The 20535-nt window shown below is 35.5% G+C and overlaps 3 protein-coding genes across 6 annotated transcripts in view; 2 read left to right on the top strand and 1 right to left on the bottom strand.

Annotated features, from left to right (window-relative positions):
• The window catches only part of LOC127877141 (SCO-spondin-like), a 331534-nt gene that overhangs the window by 75166 nt on the left and 235833 nt on the right, over positions 1 to 20535 (bottom strand). The window lies entirely within an intron of this gene.
• LOC127877208 (thrombospondin-2-like) overlaps positions 1436 to 20535 on the top strand; it is a 74170-nt gene continuing 55070 nt past the window's right edge. The window contains exons 1-6 of one of the 3 annotated variants that reach the window (XM_052422887.1): positions 1441 to 1729; positions 2665 to 2811; positions 3128 to 3298; positions 3596 to 3741; positions 3928 to 4098; positions 4547 to 4777. In XM_052422887.1, the coding sequence (XP_052278847.1) occupies positions 1645 to 1729; positions 2665 to 2811; positions 3128 to 3298; positions 3596 to 3741; positions 3928 to 4044 (666 nt within the window). In that variant the 5' untranslated portion in view covers positions 1441 to 1644 and the 3' untranslated portion in view covers positions 4045 to 4098; positions 4547 to 4777. Of the gene's footprint in view, positions 1730 to 2664; positions 2812 to 3127; positions 3299 to 3595; positions 3742 to 3927; positions 4099 to 4546; positions 4778 to 20535 lie in introns of those variants that run through there. The other 2 variants (XM_052422901.1, XM_052422893.1) reach the window with 2 other exon arrangements.
• On the top strand, positions 8608 to 19880 carry LOC127868139 (coadhesin-like). Its single transcript, XM_052409799.1, has 7 exons — positions 8608 to 8808; positions 9295 to 9364; positions 13106 to 13222; positions 15077 to 15217; positions 16958 to 17134; positions 18212 to 18357; positions 19818 to 19880. Exons 1-7 carry the CDS (start codon positions 8608 to 8610, stop codon positions 19878 to 19880), a joined length of 915 nt encoding a protein of 304 aa, XP_052265759.1.

The following is a 20535-nucleotide window of genomic DNA, read 5'->3' as shown; positions in this document are numbered from 1 at the left end:
CATGTACCTCCCGACTCCTATCACTATGCCAGGCGCCAGGCGGTAAAGTCGGTAACCATTCATTTTAACTAGCTCGCGGCTCACGAACCGGCCATTTCGGAACAAGTCCCATGACAAACTTCCATCATTCGACAAACGCTCCCCATGGGGCTCGAACCTTCGACCTCCCGATCCCGAGGCGGACGCCTTATCCACTAGGCCACGGCGACCGGTGATTTATTAATTTCTACACCGATTCACTTCATATTGATACTGAACCTCTCTTATGACAATACGGTTAATCTCAACTATGCATGGCCCCATTACCAGCCCTGGGCGCCCCTTCCACATAGGCCACGCCCACCCAAAAATGCCTTTTACTTTAATTTCTTCATTTCTACACCGATTTACTTCAAATTGATACTGAATCTCTTTTATGACAATACAGTCAATGTCAACTATGCATGTCCCCCTAACCAACCCTGGGGCGCCCCGCCCACATAGGCCACGCCCACCCAAAATTGCATGTTACTATAATTTCTTCATGTCTACACCGATTTACTTCAAATTGATACTGAACCTCTCTTATGACAATACGGTCAATCTCAACTATGTATGACACCATTACCAACCCTGGGGCGCCCCGCCCACATAGGCCAAGCTCACCCAAAATTGCCTTTTACTATATTTTCTTCATTTCTACACCAATTCACTTCTAATTGATACTGAACTTCTATTATTACAATACGGTCAATCTCAACTATGCATGGCCCCATTACCAACCCTGGGGCGCCCCTGGGTCAAACATGCGGCCTGGGGATACGCGTCGGCCTCTACCGCGCCATTTCTAGTTAGTACTTGTTACATGTATAATGTATATGTAACAAACAAATAATAAAATAAATACATGCTGAATAAGCAAAGAACAACACATTTATCTTGTGAAAATATGAATATACATGAAATGTGAGCGGAAAACAATCCGTCCAGTTTCTACCGAGACTTGACTGCATCTAAGGTACAAACCTTTCATTAACAGGAGTGTTATGAAAGCATCCTGATTTTTTTCACACATTTGTATTGCAAACATAAACGGAAAACACTTTGTTATTATTGATTGATCAATGTAAGAAAATACCCGAATAAACGTAAGTCAATGATCATAACATTGTTATTATTCAAAATCTAGAATCTCTGTTATTAATTACGTTAACCACATTGTAATGCGTTGTCCCGGAAAATAATTGTACAATATACAATAGGAAGTTAATATAATATATTTTGTCGTTAAGGCTGGTATACTTAACATGCGACTTTTTCAAATGTAATAGTGTTTTCAACTACATGTATTTGTACTATTATTAATTATTTATGTTTGTTCTATGACACAAGTGTCCAAGCATGTTAGGAAAACTTATTATTATTAATATTTTGTAAAAATAACAATGGTAAATGAGTGCTTTTGTAATAAGACTATGAAGTAGTATATTATTTTGTAAAGCGTAACTGTTTCTGTTTTAGACGAACCCAAGCGTACGTTTTAACAAAATTATCCATCGGCCTTATCGGCATAATTAATGAAAGAATTGTTTGTTTGGTACAGATTGGTCTTCCTGGTTTAATGGCCAGTGTTCTGTGACATGCGGGAACGGAACTCTTACAAGAATGCGTCACTGCTCCTCGGGTCACACCGAAGACTGTGCGGGAACCAGTAGCGAAGTAATAGGCTGCCAAAAACCTCCATGTGGAGGTATTATTATTCTCTACATTATTGATATGTATTGAAAATTAATATTGTTATTTATGTCAATTAACTTTCTAGCTCAACTGAGCAAAAGTTATATATTGTGGTGTGTTGCTGTCCGACGTCTGTTATGGGTCGTGTTTGGTGTGGCGTGTGAACAACAATCGGCCAGGCCCTAATCGAACATGGTTTATTTAAACTGGAACTCGCACGACAAATCAACTTGAATGGTTTTGTATTAAATGACAGTGTTCAGAAATGTAATATTTGGAATGAAACGTTAAATAATCAAGTACAAATTTTATCATGCCTCTAGAGTCCAATGGACATCGCCCTCAAAAGTTAATATTGACTTGAATTAAAATATATATTTGTTTAAACTATTCTCCCAAACCTCAACTGAATTGGCTAAAATAATGCCTTACCTTAAAACGCCTAAGGGGTCATACTTTCAATGCACACATTTGATTAGCAAATGTATACGTTGCTAATCTAATTTGACTACCAAGGTTGTTCAAATAATTTCATTGGCTGCCTACGCACTATGTGTCTTACACTGAATGTATCCATTATGGGCAAAATTATTGAAAATATCTTAAATCACTTAGGTTAGACGAGTTAATTTGGCGTTTACAACTAAGAAGTCCAAAACAAAGTTTTCTCAATAAATTTTTCTAGGATAAAAGAACCATTTTTAAGTGGATTTCTTCTCTTAAACATCTTATGATCTAGGCTCAGATTTTTACGGTTTGAATGTAACATCAAACAGTGATTCTGTATTAAAGTATTCCAAATCATGTCACAGGGGTTAAAACTTGACAATGTAGATGGAGTTTAATTGCTTTCGAAGCAAAATGACTTCATACATCTGGTTAATCATGTCTGGTTAGCTGTAATGTCATCTTAGTCTTCTTATTCAAAAAACGTTTAAAATGATACAGCCTGGTCTGCGTGGTTCAATGGCCAGTGTTCTGTGACATGTGGGAACGGAACCCTTACACGCATGCGCCACTGCTCCACGGGTCACTCTGAGGATTGTGTGGGAAACAGCAGAGAAGTGATTGACTGTAAGAAAACTCCATGCAAAGGTACACAACTATCTAGTGTGCATGATATTTAATCCATTTGCACCGATTACATATATACATGTCACAAATGAAATCCGTTACTTACAGTCAACACTCTTTTTTTTAATTGAAAAATGCATGCTTAACTATCAACAAGCATTTCAATTACACACTTTTTTGGTATATATTGCATTATTTACTTAAAAACCTTTGGTTTTAAATTGTGGTCCGGTTTATCAAATCAAAAATGTATGTATGCATTCTCAGATCGTATCAACGTTCATACATGTAGGCAGCCATAAGGTGCAAATGAGTTTTAAAAGGTATTGTTTTTCAGTGGACGGTGTCTGGTCTTCGTGGTCACTATGGGCACAGTGTGACGTCACATGTGAAGATGGTCACATATATCGAACGAGGATGTGTAGCAATCCACCTCCCGCGTTTGGAGGTCTGAACTGCTCTGGAGCGAGTCAAGAAGCCAACACATGCAGGCTTGCAAGATGCCCAGGTTTTTAGAATTATGTCAAATTGCCATGAATATCAGATTTAGGCCACGCTAAAACTTTATTTAACAAAAATAATTCCAATCTATTAAAAAGAACGATTTTTTACTATGTATTCACAACAATTTAAAAGGTATTATATAGGTACGAAACAAACGTTAGCACATACATATCCGTTCAATGTTTATGATGTAATTGAACTTTTGTTGCTATTTGATATAATTTTAACCCCTATACCTACGATTTGTCCATACATGTTAATGCTAGCATGATGCTGATCAATGCATGTATGTCTGGAACAGATTGGTCACCCTGGTTCAACGGCAAGTGTTCAGTGACATGTGGAAACGGAACTGAAACCCGTGTACGTAACTGCTCCACGGGTTACAAAGAGGATTGTGCAGGAAAAGCAGCGAAGTGGTGGGCTGTCAAATGGCACCATGTGAAGGTACGCATTTCAGCCGATCAATTACGAAGATTGTCTTGTTATATTTCGATATTTGTTCATTTTTGGCCTGAAGTAATCAATGATATAGAATAACATTGAAATAATCTTACATTCTGTTTACAATGTAATGGGTTATAAAATGTTGTTTTGAAAGACAAGCGTTAATACTTTTGCACATCCTGAAAGTCAATGGTACCTGGTCGTCGTGGTCAACATGGTCGCAATGTGACGTCACATGTGAAGACGGTCACATACAACGAACAAGGACGTGTACCAATCCAGCTCCCGCCTTCGGGGGCCTGAACTGTTCTGGAGAGAGTCTGGAAACAAGCGCGTGCAAGCTTGCAAAATGTCCAAGTATGACTCATAGTACATTTATTGGAAATGATCAAGAAAGTGGCACTAGGGTCTATTAAAGAATTAAACCACTAAACATTATACTGGTCGGTATAATACAGTGGGGAATATTAGTAGTATACTATTTAATTTATTTTATACCACATTTCTTAAAAAACAACACTAAAGAAATTCTACTGAAAACAACGAATACTTTTAAAATAGTAACATTAACATACAATGAATGACATCATTTGTGGCGAATTCGTGCATGCCGTCAGACAGCATCTTATGTTTTCTGTTATTTTCTATCCTCACTATTGCAAGGTTATCAATTGATAAAAAGGAAATGAATTTAAGTGTGTGTGTGTGTGTTAAGATATCTTCAGAAAATATTTCACAATTTTATTACTTATTAAACCAGACATGTTTGTATGTGCCTCTTGATTAAAAGCGTTTAAATGATCAGGTTGGAGCGAATGGTTCCTCGGCGACTGCTCGGTGACGTGTGGTTGACGGCACCCTGTCGCGTATGAGGATGTGTTCTTCCGGGCACGACGAGGACTGTCCGGGGTCTGCCTTTGACACCGTGCCTTGCTCGCAGGCGCCCTGTTGACGAAGTGGGGCTCATTGCAACAAATGACTTAATGCGACTAAATGTTCCGATTGGAAATGTATTACTGAGAAAAAATAAAAATAATAAAGCATTGTATTGCTATGCCCCTCTCCGTTATTTCAAGAGTAAAGTATAAATTTCATCCGTACGTCGATTTCTATTAACAGTTAAGGGACATTTGAGTGGTCCTGAACAAAATTTATCACACGCGTTCCGATCTCTTGCTCTAGATGGCCGACGAAGCTATGATAAATATAACTAAATACACCATATCTCCTGCCTCTTACTGCTTCAAACCATTTTGAAATAAGTTTAACATACTATTCGGTCATCTTCTAAAATTACAAAAAACATGGTCACTAGCATAAGTGTGGGTTTATTTGCTGTATATATTACAGATAAACCTGGGATCAACATAGGATTGTATTGTTGAGCTCAAGTTTTGTTTGCGACAATATGTTCCAGTAATCTTTTATTGAATTTCAATACCATTTGAACAGAGATTTCATTGTACATGGTACTTTTTCTATTGACAAACAATAAATATGGTCATATGATTGTTATCTTACGTGTCAATCTCCGCATAAACACTCATCTCATTTTAATAAAACATTGTTATATTGTAGAATTCTTTAAAATGGCCACCAATTCATGTTTGTTATTTTGTTATTTTATGGCGATACTGAACAATTTTTGGATACATTTTGTTGGAAGTCACTGATTACAAACAAATGCAAAAACGTTTGTGGAATGATGATATACAACAGTTTATTGAATGGTTCCTCTCTGTAAAATACCAAGCTACCATGGGGTAGGCGAAGATTTGAAGCACTATTTCTATATACTAGCAAATCGGAAGTTATGTATAAATTTCTGTTTTTTTTTTTTTTTTTTTTTAATTAAAACGTGATTGAATGTATGGCAAAAGAGTTATTGCTTTGCATAAATACACCACGAAGTGATGTTAATATTATTCTGTAAAAGAAACAAATAATACAATATCGTAAACAATGATATTTGGTATTTGCATATAACAATACTTATTGTAGAAATATAACATATATTGTAGCCTTATCTTTAATCAAACTTTAATTAGATAAACACAAATGATTGTTACATAAGTTTGTCCGCAAATGTGCATGCTTTTTTGTGAATTAAAACTTGTTATGCACCATCATTTATCAACGTTTGCAACATGTTTATGTTCTCTGGAAGATTATGGTGCTCTCAATATAATTATTTACGCGAAATTAAAAACCCTAAACAAGCTAGCAAGTCATTCTGGTAGTTTAAATCAACGGAAAATTGTCGGTAGATGGTAATAAACCTTAGATTGCCGTAGCTGCTTGCTGGAAAATGTGTCCATTTAAGTGGTTCAGTAAGATCTGAACTGTCCGATGAAGTGGAGGTTTAAAATAGATATCGGCTTGTAGAGACTTAGCGGTTTTCTTGTGATACTTTCTCCGCCATCGCAAAGCAAATGCAGAAACATGTTTTGGGACCAGATAAAGTAAAACCGAGTTTTCAAATTTGGTTTAAGTAGTCACCGGAAAGTATCAAATTTCCCAACCAAAGTTTGTAAATATGTTATGTCAAGTTATATACAGTAAAAGTGACTCGTTTTCAATAGATAAACACAAGGTGATTTATCATATCCACTATGATCCAAGGCGACCTGTTTGCACATGCATTAGACAGGGTAAAGCCACACAATTTATTTGGCATAGTAAATTTAAGTATAAATAAGAATAATATTTTATCTATGCCAATTAGAATATATCTGGTGGTAACAAGGTAGAAATTCGTCTTTTTGGCGCTTTAAAACTAATTTTTTTTCGCGTTTATCGAAATGGACGTATACGTCTATAAATTCTACTTTCGGTTTTTAAGCGGTACCGTTTTGAAAAATAATAAATTACTTGCTAACAATGCTATAGATTTAATTTTATCTATGCCAATTAGAATATATCTGGTGGTTACAAGGAAGAAATCCGTCTTTTTTGTAATTTTAAAACTGAAAAAAATAATCGCGTTTGTCGAAAAGGACGTTAATACTTATAGAAATCCTACTTTCGGTGTTAAAGCGGTACCGTTTGCAAAAAAAATAAATTACTTGCTAACTAGGCTAAAGATTAAATGACAATTTTTCACACTTTCAAATTGCATCTATATGTATTAATTAACATGTATTTCATTTCAAGGCGAAGAGTACAACTCGGTTGTTATCTCTGAACACAATCAAAGATCTTTAATGTAGCACGTGACTTTGATACATTCCGATTGCCTTCGTCATGTGCTTAGTGGAAAAAAGTATGTGCTTTTCACGCGACCAATGTGCTGTATTTACTAAGTAACCAGTTGGGAAATAGTTGTGCTGATACCCATATATATATTTTCCTTGAATACGTTACCCAAATTTACTACATTCAAATGGAGTTTTGCTTTGTTGCATCATACACGATGTCTGGTAGTTGGGATAATAATACAAACATAAATTTTGATGTAAACGCGTATTGTAATATGCTTTATTATGTTGTATAAAAATATTTTGGTCGTCATAATTATTTGGAAAGTCGTATGAGTTTCTTTTCCCGCTCCGTTACAATTAACGTTTTTTAAACTCAACACGGTTTGTTGCAATCAAAAAGGACGTTGTTAAAATTGTTTCAATTTTCAAACATGTCTGTCACGATTTTCTTATGTTTTTGGGGGCAAGTTTTAGCATTTGTGCACTAGATTGTAATGAATTGCAACGGCCGATAATTTTCATTATTATAACGAAATAAACATATCTTTGTTATGCGGGATAATTATCAAAATATAAAGCTAGATATTATATAACTTAAAACATATACTTGTCATAACATTTTTTTGAAATGTAGAAATTAAAGACCAATTGGAAAGGATTTTCAAAAAGATTGACAAGTGTTGAGTATTTGAAAACTAGGGACACTCGCAGTAAAAATAACCGCCATCGCAGAGGCTTTTTGCAGTTTACACTTGGAGTGCCATTCCTACACGACGGCCCAGATTGGGATCAAAAACAACAAAGTAAGATTATATTCCTTTATATTCATCTGAATTTAATAATGTAGATAATTCAAATTATTTTCACTAGATACTGCTTTATTTGCAAATAATAATGAATTGTCCGTCGGTCGCTTGGGTCGCAGAATCTAAAATAACTATTTAGGACATAAGATATGATCACGAAATCATGTACCGTGTATAGTTACATGTAAAGCATTATATGTAGGTAATACAAATCTCGTGCAACTTTTACAACTATTAAATTATAATTAAATTGAAACGTACCAGTGATCTGTTCTCTGCAGTTGATTTAAATTGTGATGTTAAGGGGACACTTAGTTTCCTATAATATCCACTTGATTGTGGATTAATCTGGGTCAATTTCTCTTATTTGAATTGAATTGTTCAAGGCGGTGCCCCCAACTCAATTCATTGGTATTTTTGTTTGTCACAATTTGTGTCCTGCGTCGCATGTATCGCAGATGGTCACTTGTCTCAAGAAAAATACCTTGTAGTGATTTTACGAATGATCTTTTGCTGATGCAACTGGAGTTTTTGCTTTGCTTACATTTTTATTGGTGTTTAATTCATTTTGAAGTTTCAAGTTTGTATTTTTATTTGATATAATTTCTGCGTACTCACTAAAACAAGAAAAATGATATTAATGAAAATATGTTTAAAATGCCATTTTAATGCAAACGTATTACTAATTATCTTACATTACGATGGCTTGTTATAAGCTCCAATGTGTATATTACGTTATCATGGTTGTAAAATGGTTTGTTTTGAGGGTTGTGTTGGTTGACTGTGTATTTATTTATTTTATTTTTTTTTTTTGGGGGGGGGGGGGGGGGGGTATTCATTAAAAACCACATTTACTGCAGATGAGACAGTTTCTGGCTGTTCTCGTATTTGCGGGATGCCTAATTCATGGGGTGATTGGGGCCATCTACTGCACCGTAGACGATGACACACCTGTGTTTAGCGCCCCAGATCTCGGCACCAGAGTTGTCACACTGGTCGAGAGGAACACGTGCTTCAATGGTGACATGGACGGGGAATGGCTAGTCCTGCAAGATAATCCAGTACATATGAATTGATTCTAACTTTTACAAATTTATTTGTTCACTTTGTATACATTTAGAAATTTAAACACAGACCGTTAACACTATATTTATTGACAATTTTTAAATGATACTAATATGTATGTACTGCGCTTGGCTTTATTTTAAGTTGTAATTGGATAGTGCAGCAGCAACAGTTTGTTCCTTGGCCGTTCAGAATACAGCGTAAATTATGACAGCATATACAGTAATAACTACAGAAATGAGAATATTATCGAACCGTTCCATGACGAAGGCTGTATAATATAACATATTTCAGAACAAAATATAGCACAAACGACATTTAAAAAAAAAAAAAAAATAATTGGCACAAAGTTTAGTCACGGAGCGGTTCAAGTACTAAGAAGTTTTAGACGAGTATTACTGTTTCATTATCTTACCGATCGTCATTATCTGTGTTTAATCGACAATAGTGTATAATTTGCATAATGATCTTTTTATTCATAGATTTATTTCATACATGGCTACACAGTAATATATGACATTGATCCAGCCGCTGATAAAACCGAAGCCAATGGTAAAAGTTCATACTCTTCTACTGCCCTGTATTAATTCGATTAATAATTGTCAACAAAAATATTTTTGAGGAGCTTTATGCCAAAACTTGCGAATATTCTTTCTTCATGCATAAACGACAAGAATAAGTCTTGTATAGATACGAAAATGGCTCAGACTATGTCACCATTTACGAGATGAAGAATGAGAAACCAAAGCTAATGGCTGGAGGGATGAAACTTTTAAAATATATTCATAAGCTTATGCACTTGGTCACCTAAGTATTTTTTACTGTTGATATCCGCAGAGTTATATACCTTTTAAGTTAAAAGTGTCGTCTTTAAAAATGTGTTGCTCATAACTCGGATGCTATTATTTTTAAGGTGTTGAAACTTATAGAACATATAATTCAGAACTTGATAGCATGTGCATTTTGTGAATTTCCTTTCGTCAAAGGTGGAGTTATTAGGTTTTTTAAACTATTACTAGTATTGTTTTAATTTGCGTCGTCTGTCATTCTAAACGTATTATTGCTAAAGTGATGGACGTAAATAAACATGGTAAAAAACATCTGGACCTGTGTGTATGAGTATTTCGATGCAGTTTCTTTTTTGGAAACAGAAGAGGAACCACTTTTCTTAACATTCGAGCTCGTGAGTCGCATTCGATTCGAACAGTATTAATGCTGAAGTGTTTAATTTGAGCATATTTACAAATTTGTAATATTCATTTATTTATTACGTTTGCATTTTTTCCCCAATTTTAGACAGAAACAACGAATATGGAAAAGAAGAAATTAACGTAAAATAAATTGATTAAATGATTGGGATAATCTTGCACATGAATTCCTTATGTTACAAAAAGACACACGTATTTTAATACACGTACATTGAAAAAGAGCTGTTCAACTTTAAACATGTTTTTATGTTACATAGTGATGTTTTGGATTCATGTTTCCTGGTAGGGTATCGAGAATACGATCCTTGGTATAAACGAAGTGTTCGTTCAAGATGCGTGGATGTCGAAGGAATAAACACCTGCGCTGGCGCACGATCGATTCCCCATTCCAACAGACAAGAAAAACGATTTTTAATTGGTATGTTTTAATAACGTAAGATTGATCTTAAGTTACATATGCATTGAATAGTAAAAATTTAAAAATATTTTAAATACAATTTGCACTGATTGTTAGTTTTTAGAATCGGTGTAAGGACAATCTGATTTTTTTCCCTGAGGCAAAGAACATCTATTGCTGATGCTGGATGAAAGGCAGTGCTTACCAAAGGCCATTTAAGGGTCCCCGGTTGGCCGCTAGAATTTAAAAATAATACCCGGTTGTTAAAATTGTCCGATTAGTGCAATTTTCAGTAACAATACTAGCCATTCTTACCCTCAAGCAAAGTTTTTCGTTGTCAAATATATCTTCTTGTTTCTATGAAACGTAGTTTCGGAATCGTTATTTGGCAACCAGATCAATTCAGTACCCGAGGCGCCTGCATTTTATATACCCAGATGCGCCTGTCGCGATTGTTTGTTGTAATAGAATATGAGTACCCCCACATCGTGTCAGTTGATTTACGCATGAACAGTGGGAACATTCCTGTCTCGATTGGACGTCTATTGCATCAAAATTTTTAAATAGTAACATATGGCGTAATTTGTTTGATACTTTACTTTTTAAACTGGAACTAGAATTGAATACGGGATTACGAGAAAACTATAGAGATATGAAAAAATGTAAGTATGTTGTAAAATAAAGAGTATAGTTTGTACTGATGTTTTGGTAAATGGACCGAGTCGTTATTATACGAGTATAAAAAGATATAAACACATGTTGTTATCGTTATCAATCATCAAAACAGTCATTTTGCATGAAACATGTATTTTAAAATCAAAGTGACATTGGTAACTCTTCACTTACCAATTCTTATTGTCCACGGTCATCTTAAAGAAAACCTGTGGAAAGCACTAACATGTATATAGTTGTGTTATACTTTTGAGATGTCATTGTTGAAAAAGCAAATGCGTATTTAATGTTCTTTGAGAGGACAATGTATAAATAAAAATATGTTTATCGATATATATTATCGAAGAATAAAAAGAGAGTATACGACAAAATAGTTGTGCCTTAATAACATTGAGATCGCATTTTATGCGCAATAAAACATACTCATCTAGACTTGAATAACAATTCGGCCTTAGGTCTTAAAGAAGTCATCGATCAATTGCCAACCTAACGCCGACTAAAACATGGTTTGTAATAAGTCTGCAACAAGTCGCACTTGATCTGCGACAAGTCCGCGACGAATGAATGATGTAATGATTGTTTAAATAAACAAAATCATGATGTCTTTAATAGTTTCGTTGTTAACAGACTATGTTTTGATAGTGATTTTTGTTTTATACATTAAGAATTGGAAACAATTCCAATGGTACAAAAATAAGTTACCGCAGGTATGATATGTGCACATACTCATTGAGCAATATATTTTATATGACAATGTATCTAATTAACATAATAATTTCTGTATTGGCAATCCATCCATTCAATTTTTCAGTTTTGTTATCTATTCACTTGATTAAAGACGAAACTCTTGCGGTTCTTGATATTAAGAAGTGAACGAAATTAAGTAATATCTACCGATGGGACGATGGAAGTATGGGTTTCATGCTATACATTTTCAGCATCGTTATATAAGTCAGTATGTGAACGTATACGGAAAAAGTAGTGATCATAGATTCATTTCAACAGCAGTATATACGATGTTCATAGGTGATGCAATATGGACACAGTGGACATCATGGTCTGAATGTGACTCCACTGCATGTTATGTCGAGGGAACGAGGAATCGTACACGACAGTGCTATGTACTGAACCCAAATTTCCAAGCGAATTGCAATGGCGGTGACACGATAGAATTCCAGAAGTGCACAAAACCTGTATCGGTAAATATTATTGAACGATCAGCAGAAAGCCTTTATTAACTCATCTGAGCACAAAGAGCATGGAATGAGCCATTTATGTCACACGCACAGTGGCTCTCACTCCTCTTATTTTAAATCACTCCTCCTTTATAAAATGGCACTCCCCTTTTTTCTCGTTCCCACGACATACTTTTTCGAGGGAACGACTTACCAACTCGTTGGAACGAGTTAACTGTGTCTTGAGAACGACATACTAAATCTAGGGAACGAGATAGAAAAAAAGTGTTAAACTAAATGAAAGAAGAGTGCAATGAAAAAAGAGCGTTGCAGTAATAAAAGAGTGGTGTCGACATAGGTAGCTCGTTCCCACGAGTTAGTATGTCGTTCCCTCGAGTTAATATGTCGTAGGAACGAGATAGAAAAAAGAGGAGTGCAATGGAAAAAAAATAGGAGTGCTTTGAAAAAAAGGGTAGTGAATGTCAACTCTATGCCACCGTACATACGTCTTCAGACATATTTCATGTATCAATAATATCTTTAAATGACATAGTTGCTTAACCACAAGATTTATTTTGCTAAAACGACACATATATTATATTTTACGTCATATATGTGGGGATCTAAATTGTCTTCAACATATGCCCCTTTGATCAGAGCAGATCGCATCCCCGGTGACATTTGATTCAATATAAACTTCTTGAAACCCAAAGTGGATAGTTGGTATTTAACATAAGATATTAGTATTGACCCTGTATACAATGGTGTAAATCATGCCTCTAAGGGCATACATGAAACATTTGTATGCCTCCACAAAATTATTGTGTTGTATCCCTTATAGTAAATGGCGCCTGGGGAGCCTGGCAGGGTTGGTCTTTCTGTGCCTGTAACGGATTTCGTGGGCGATATCGCCCCTGTGACAGCCCGCCTCCCACGAACGGTGGACAGGATTGTCAGGGTATGCGAGACGAAGTGAACGTTTGCAACCAGACAAGAAATTGTTCAGGCATGTTATACCTTACAATCATTCGTCCTGTAAACAGTTTGTTACAATATTATGCCTTAGGTCTAAACAGACCCTTGCTCAAGGCGTAACACTTTTATAACCCCACTAAGTGAGAGGCATAAAGCATTGCACTTGGGCGTGGGAACGTACGTCCCAAAGTTTGTGCCATGAACTCCTTAATTTACCCACTGGGTGGATTTCGATTCAAAGACAAGAGCTGGATGACAATAATGTGTATGTGTTCGTAAAACCTTCGGTTACTACTAGATTTGTCAGAAATGTGTCCCTGTGTGTTTTTCCACTATATAATAAACATGATAGTTCATAATGTCCCATTTACCTGCCAGGCAGATTTCGAGTAAACTTTCACAGCTGAATAACATAAAGATGTTTATGCTTGATAATTAATTCATATTGGCTGTGAACCGTCTTGGCAGATGTATCTCCAATTGTCGTTTTTGAATGTATAATATACAGTCCACAAACGTGCGTGCGTTCAACACTCTCTTTAACTGTTTGGTTGATTGCGCGGAAAGTTTCACAGATGAATGACCGAAATTTAAGGTGATTAAAAATGATGGAAAAAAAACTAAAACCAGTTTGGACATTTTTTTCCTTTGTTTTCTTTTCTATTTGTTTATGTTGTTTCGTATTGTGCTGTTTCGTACTGTTCTGGCAAATGGTCACTTGCCTTAAATAAAGGACCAACTAATTGTTTATAATGAGAATGCAATGCTGCTCAGGCAGGTGGAATTTCACTTCTTTATTATGTATTTTTAAGCTCACATGAGAAGATCGTGCTCATCAGGAGCTTTTAGGACACCGTGTTTTCCGTTGTCTATCAGTGCGTACGGTGTATTAGGTGCGTCCGTAAATTTGTTTGTAACAGCTTTTAACAGCTTCTCCCCCTTAACCCATTGACAGTTTTATTTTTAAGAATCTTCACAGGAATGATCCTTATGTGACTTTACTTTAACTTTGTTGAATTCGTTCCGGTCCATTGCATAAGTATGTCATCAGAACTAAAAACATTTAAAAATGAAAACTTCTTCTCTTAAACGCAACAGTGAAAGATTAAATATTTGAAGCGTGACTTTACTTAGTGGCCCACAACTGAGTTTTTTCAAATCATGCCCCTGGCGTCAAAATTGGCCACGCATGTAAATCTAATGATTTATATAGACTTATACACTCGTCAGAAATCAAACCAAATGTTAGCAATCTAGTGAAAACTTTGCCCGCTTTATTAAATCATTTGGAATTAATATTTTCGTAGATAAACGTACTTTTATGTTGTTTGTAACCAAACATTTCAGCAGCGATCAATTATTCAAGACCCAATTCATTACAATGTGGTGTGGCAATGAAACAAATAGTTAGTGACTTATATTTTCTTTCGATACAGTCAACGGTAGCTGGGGAGCCTGGCAGGGCTGGTCTGTCTGCTACTGTAACGGATTTCGTCCGCGATATCGCAAGTGTGACAGGCCGCCTCCCTTGAATGGCGGACAGTATTGCAACGGTCCTGATTTCGAAGTGGGTATGTGCAACCGAACAAGCAACAGTAACTGTCCAGGTAGGTACTACACTATTTTCGTTTATTATGAATAATGTTAACTAAAGGGAAACATATCCATAAGCAAACTCTATTAGTTGTTTAGTAAGATGACAGACATACGCATGTTAACAAAATGCGATATGTATTTCTGTATGCAAACATTTTTGTAATACGTAGACATACAAGCTATTAAATGCGTCGCCATTGTTTGATATTAATAGTTGATGGAAAGTGGACTGACTGGTAAGCGTGGTCAACTTGCTCCGTAAGCTGCGAGAATGGAACTCAATCACGAAACCGGAAATGTTATGGAACAGCTTATGGAGGAAAGGATTGTGGTTCAGATGATAGCGCGTTTCGGAATTGCAGTACCTCGGTACCTTGTCCAGGTATGGTTTGATGCGTAACTTACAAAATCAGTACCTTAAAAGAGTGTGTTCATTATAGAACATGCTTTTTAAATTGAAAAGCAATCAAACATTCAGTTACATAAATATATATATAATTAAAATAATTACAATTAAAGAGCTTTCTTTGCATGTAAGCGTGGTGAATGTTCGTATAATACACAAATTAAGTAAACCATTGCACGATCGATTTGTGGAATATTCATATATGGCCACTATTTTTTTTAAATAATATCATCCATGTTTATACTTTTTCTTGTATTTTGAGTTTGTAAATTGTGTACATGTTCACCTTAACTCAAAGAACTCACGGTGAGCTATTGTAGTACTTTATGTCCGGTGTACGTGTATATTTGTCGTGCGTCGTGAGATATCAATTTTAAGCTCGGCACCACTATAGACTATAGAGGTAACATCTTATCTTGATGACAGGTCAGAATATGTTTCTTGCCAATGTGTAGACCACGTTTTAATCTGGGTAACGTGTGTCCAAAAACTAGGTCAACAGGTCAAATCTTAAGAAAAAAATTATTGCCAGTATTGAAGTCTAATTTATGACTCGATGTTCATATACCTTGGTTAAAGTAATAATCTTTACATTATTCAGATCAGGTTTACATCTTAATAACGTTCCTCATAAGATGAGGTCGTCAGTTAAAATTTTAGAAAAATCTTGTTATTGATTAAGAAGCAATATTTGTGGCTCAGTCTGAAACTTCGTCAATTGTTGACAATAGTAGCACATTACTCGAACTTGGGTCGATTGCCCCATGTCAAATCTTCCAAAAGGCATCTTACCACTTTAGAAACCATACCTATACATACATATACATATTGATCAGACTTTATCAGAATGCTTATCTTGACAATGTCAAGACAATGTTTGATTCTGTGTCAAGTGGAATCACAAATTAGGTCACTAGGTGAAGTTTCCGATACAGGGTAGTTTTGACTTTCGTGAAATGAAACCATGATGTTGGCATGAATATTTCAACAACGCTCCTCTGCAACTGAATATACAAACAAGTCATCAAATACTGCTCAATTAAACAGCTCAATCTATTAATCTTTTAACTATTGATCTCGGTTCTTGTTGGCAAAATGTTATAACGGTGTGTACAACCGATTACTAAAATAAGTACTCATAAAATATTTATGTACAGAGAATTACGGTCAGACAAATCCAGTTTTAAACCTAAGTTAGATAACACGTACATATGCAATTTCATTCTAAATTAAACATCGGAAAGAAATGGACGTAAACAAGTTTAAATGCTAGTTTTCGTATTCACAATACTGAATCACAAAATCACAGGACAACGTTTTTGTAAAATTTTATAGACGTATTACATTTTAAAGATAAATAGTTATAGTTTAAGCTTAACACGAATATACATGCACATTTATATATGTAACTTATTTAATGATGAAATACTAGTGATTTATTTTACCTATTAAAGTAAATGGCGGTTGGTCCACGTGGAGTAAATTATCTATCTGCTCTGCCACGTGTCGAACGTCGGGTCTTCAGTACAGTAACAGTTCATGTGACAGTCCACCTCCTGGCAACGGTGGACAAAACTGTACTTGGGATGTAAGAGAAACAAGGGACCGCCTTGGGTCAGGTGCACTTTATCTGACCAGTAGCACATGTACACGGGAAATGTATACAACATTTGAAACGGACATACTACGGACAATGTGTGATATTTTCTCTTAAAGTTTCTGGTGGTTGGTCCACGTGGAGTAACTGGTCTGTCTGCTCCGCCACGTGTCAGGCGACGGGTATGCAGTATCGTAACAGGTCACGTGACAGTCCAAGTCCTGGCAACGGTGGACAAAATTGCACTGGGGATGTAGGAGACATAAGGAACTGCAATGGCACAGGACCCTGTCCCGGTGAGTTGCAAAGTAACTTTGGGCTTTCTTGAAGCGTATAACATATTATAATAGTGTTTATTAATTATTAGAGATATACCATCGATTACCGTAAATTTGCGACCTTAAAGTTTCGAGCCCATATTACAATAATAACAAATAAATTTCAAACAAACACTAGCCTTTTTAAATTAAAACACTCCAAGCTGATTTCTCTGTCCAATTCTAACAGTATACTCAGTTTCTACGTCACTTCATTGCTGACATGTATAGCCATATCCGTAGTAAGCATTGGGTTGATAATGTCGAACAAAATTGGCCTGCCACAGGTGTGAAAAAATGGGAACAGATCCCATATCTGCTGTGTCTCTGTGGATTGTTTTCAAGACCCTGACATGTAATGTTTATACAGGCACTCTGTATAATTTGGAGGCTCTATTGAAAAGCTGTGCAAGCATTTATGATGGCAGTAGGTGAGGTGGTGAATAAAACCTATACTTCTTCCGACAAAGCCTTAGAAATGCACAATAAAATATGTGTTTGCTTCGTCCAAAATCGAAGAGAAAAATTTCCATATATTGCAGTCTTACAGCAGACGACAAAAATAAAATCATGATGTCGCATTTTTTAACAAAATATTAGAAACTCAATAGTCGGATATTATTGGTGTTAAGAAAATATGGTGTTTAGGCTAATTTATTTTAATTCACAGTTTTAACTGTTTTAAACGCATTATTTTTCAAACATTTTCAATCGTTCCAATTGGGAGAAAACAATTTACATTTTTCTACGATTGCGCAGGCGAAGAAAGAAATCTCGCTACATATCACGTGACAAAATAAAAATCCGCGAATCAAGGATAGTCGCGAATTTAGGAGAGTCGATGGTATAAGTAAGTTATTTCATTAACCGCATCCGCAACAACCCTACTTTTTAATCTGGAAATATGTAAATAACTTGAACAACTTAAAAAATAGTTTTCATTAAAAAACTTCTCCAACCCAAGCAAAAAGCATTACATTGTAATCTGGTAAAGCCTTTCATGATTTAGGACTTCGCGTTGTATTTTGATTGAGTATATATTCTTATCCTTACCAGTCGATGGCGGCTACTCTAACTGGCTGCAGTGGTCCAATTGCTCTGCCACGTGCGAAGGAGGAGTCAGATATCGTTCCCGTTATTGTAACGAGCCACGCCCCCAGAACGGGGGTAGCGATTGCAGTGTCCTCGGAAAGAACTATGAGGCACTTATCTGCAATATACAACCTTGCCGAGCAGTTTTTCTGAATCAAGTCGTATCAATCTTAGCACACAACGAAACTTATAATCCCAATCAATAAATCCTGCAATATTTATTATAAAAAAAACAACGTTGGTTCTCAAAATATAAGTGTGTAATTGATAGAAGTAGTAGCAAAACGGATTAAATAAACTAAATCATGTGTACTATTTCATGATTACGCCACACGAAATAGTCCTAAATAATTGAATGAAAAAGTAGAACAACAAGGCAAAATATTGCTATATGCCTCTATTTAAATTTTACCAGCATTCCAATTGTTACCCACTATAGTAGAACACAAAAGGTTTTGGTCAAAGTCTCGTTTCACTACAGCACAATACCTACTGCAAAGATGGCAGCCATTCTCAACTTACAAAATGTCTACCCCTACGTCAAGCTCGATGCAGCATTTAAACCCGCCGATATTGTTAATTTAAGTCTATGACCAAATCTCTTTAAACACACTTTTTAATAACTGGCATATATAAGTAAAACCTCTACTGGCCTATGATCTATTTACCAAAGTTGTTGTATACATACACATCACAATGTTTATTTTCGACTAATAGTTTTGTTTCCATGATGAGTTAAAAGTCTTCACGCAACATACCCAATAGCTTTGTTCATCGCCATTTTCCCTTTCCATTTAAACACAGTTGATGTTATCAGGTAGTAATTTTAACACAGGAACGACCTATGTATCAAAGAAATTACTCCTTACATTTTTCGTAAATTGTCCGTCGACAATTAACAATGCACCACAATTATACGATTTAACACTATTTAAAATCACTTACACTGTTCTAAATCCGCAAATTGTTCAACAAAAACACTTAATCTAATCATCACGTTATTACAGTACATTATACAATATTTAAGAAATCTACAATGCAATTTTATTAGTTTCGTTTTAGCGATATATTTTCAAAATTGAATTCACACTTAATCATAATAATCCATATTAAACGCACAAGCGCGTCATACGTTATAACAACGGGTTTCAAAATACCCAGGCGCACGCGTCATCCAAATGAATGCATGATATGTCACCTTGAAAGCGCATTGCAGTTTTGTAGGGCTGCAACGAATCCAAAAAATTTGTTCGATCCGAATCCGAATCCAAATATGGTTTCTTACAGTTTTTGGATCCGAATCCCTCATATAAGAGAAAATTAGAAGTTTCTGTCTAAATTAAAGAAATCAATGGTTTTAGAAGTATAATTTGACTAAAAATCATTAAACATTTATTAACAAAAAAAACATAACAAAGTTCTCGTTTAACATTGTAGCAATGTCAATATAAAACGAAACCTTAACAATTATTCACTTAATAGTTTGTTTGTTAACATATGCTTTTCACTGTTCATACAGTTTGATGTTTCTTTTCACAAAAATTAGCATTTCAACATTGTCCGGGTCCAGGCAAGCCCTATGAGCACTGGCGATATCTCCTGCTGTGCAGAAGATTCTCTCACTGGGCACTGAGGTTCCTTGCATCACAAGATAGCATTTAAACTTAGTAGATGATGCTTTCAAGACATAACAATTTACATGATGCAGGCACAGGCAGCAGTATCATAAAAAAATAATAAAAAATTGCCCACCCCCCGGACCATACCCCCCCCCGAGCTTACCCCAGGGGTTCCAGATTGTTAAATGTACACCTATTGTGTATGGTTTAACTTTCCAACAACGAATATTGACAAAAAATAACAGTTTAAAAAATACCCCTCTTATAGGTATTATATATACACAAAGTATGAAACGCACTATATGCCTATTGCTGAAAGATTGTGGAACAAGAGACGTGACCGTTTTCATCGAAAACACACATGTTTCCATGCACATGCCGGACAAAGGCAACTGGATTCAATAAATGACATTAAAAGCTACGTAATTACACACCTTACCGATCATCTCTTCGGCAAATAACCTTAATATTCAATTAAATTCAACTTTCTCGCTATATGTCTGTGTTTTGCTGTCATATTTTGTCGATCGAATGCTCGGTTCTTAAACGCAATATCATTTGCCAACACAATGAGAACAACCAACCAGATGACGCATTATAAAATTAAAATGGTGTACATGTGTAGATGAAACACCGAGTGACATATAGCGAGAAAGTCGAATTTAATTT

Source organism: Dreissena polymorpha, chromosome 1, assembly GCF_020536995.1.
Source record: "Dreissena polymorpha isolate Duluth1 chromosome 1, UMN_Dpol_1.0, whole genome shotgun sequence".
Taxonomy (NCBI): domain Eukaryota; kingdom Metazoa; phylum Mollusca; class Bivalvia; order Myida; family Dreissenidae; genus Dreissena; species Dreissena polymorpha.
The sequence above is the reverse complement of the archived record's forward strand: the minus strand, read 5'-3'. Positions and strand labels throughout refer to the sequence as shown.

What these genes read in the sequence shown, in the direction of transcription:
- LOC127868139 (XM_052409799.1), top strand. Translation starts at nt 8,608, where the DNA reads ATGAGACAGTTTCTGGCTGTTCTCGTATTTGCGGGATGCCTAATTCAT. An exon ending in TACCTCGGTACCTTGTCCAG is followed by an intron (nt 15,218 to 16,957) that starts GTATGGTTTGAT and finishes TTTCTCTTAAAG; the next exon opens with TTTCTGGTGGTTGGTCCACG. An exon ending in TGGCACAGGACCCTGTCCCG is followed by an intron (nt 17,135 to 18,211) that starts GTGAGTTGCAAA and finishes TATCCTTACCAG; the next exon opens with TCGATGGCGGCTACTCTAAC.